The sequence below is a fragment of the Eimeria mitis genome, genomic scaffold, assembly GCF_000499745.2.
Source record: "Eimeria mitis Houghton genomic scaffold, Emh_scaff251, whole genome shotgun sequence".
In the NCBI taxonomy this organism is placed as follows: domain Eukaryota; phylum Apicomplexa; class Conoidasida; order Eucoccidiorida; family Eimeriidae; genus Eimeria; species Eimeria mitis.
This window is the reverse complement of record NW_013570851.1, coordinates 571-1,004: the sequence shown is the minus strand read 5'-3', so window position 1 is coordinate 1,004 and position 434 is coordinate 571. Positions and strand designations below refer to the sequence as shown.

Below are 434 nucleotides of genomic sequence, written 5' to 3'. Positions count from 1 at the left end.
CCTCTGAACACCCAGCGCCCTAAACCCTAAACTGTACGCGCAGATGATGATTAGGACGGCGCACTCATAGCCGGAGGTTCATGGCCGAGATTTCGAGTTTGGGGTTAGCTCAGCCTGCGTGTCAGGGTTTAGGGTTTAGGGTTTAGGGTTTAGCGTTTAGGGTTTAGGGTTTGTGTGCAGAGTACTGGGAGTCAATCGCCTGGGTCGAGTCGTCGAGGCGCCTCATTTGGCGGCCTACAGCGCGGCCCCCCAACGCTGATCAGTTCTACGGCTTCGGGTGAACCCTAAACCCTAAACCCTAAACCCTAAACCCTAGGCTTTAATCCTAAACCCTAAATGCCACCCGCATTATTAAGTGCTCAGGGTTTGGGGCCGGGGCGCGCTTGCAGCGCTTCGTCCCTGGGTATAGAGTATATGGAATGTATCTTTTAGGG

The 434-nt window shown here is 54.1% G+C and overlaps 1 protein-coding gene across 1 annotated transcript in view; it reads left to right on the top strand.

Moving 5' to 3' along the window:
* The window catches only part of EMH_0005340 (oxysterol-binding protein, putative), a gene marked incomplete at both ends in the record, with an annotated part of 12,791 nt that extends 12,510 nt beyond the window's left edge, over positions 1-281 (top strand). The window contains 1 exon segment of the mRNA XM_013497169.1: positions 181-281. Coding sequence (XP_013352623.1) covers positions 181-281 — 101 coding nt within the window.
* Between the last annotated feature and the right edge of the window lie 153 nt (positions 282-434).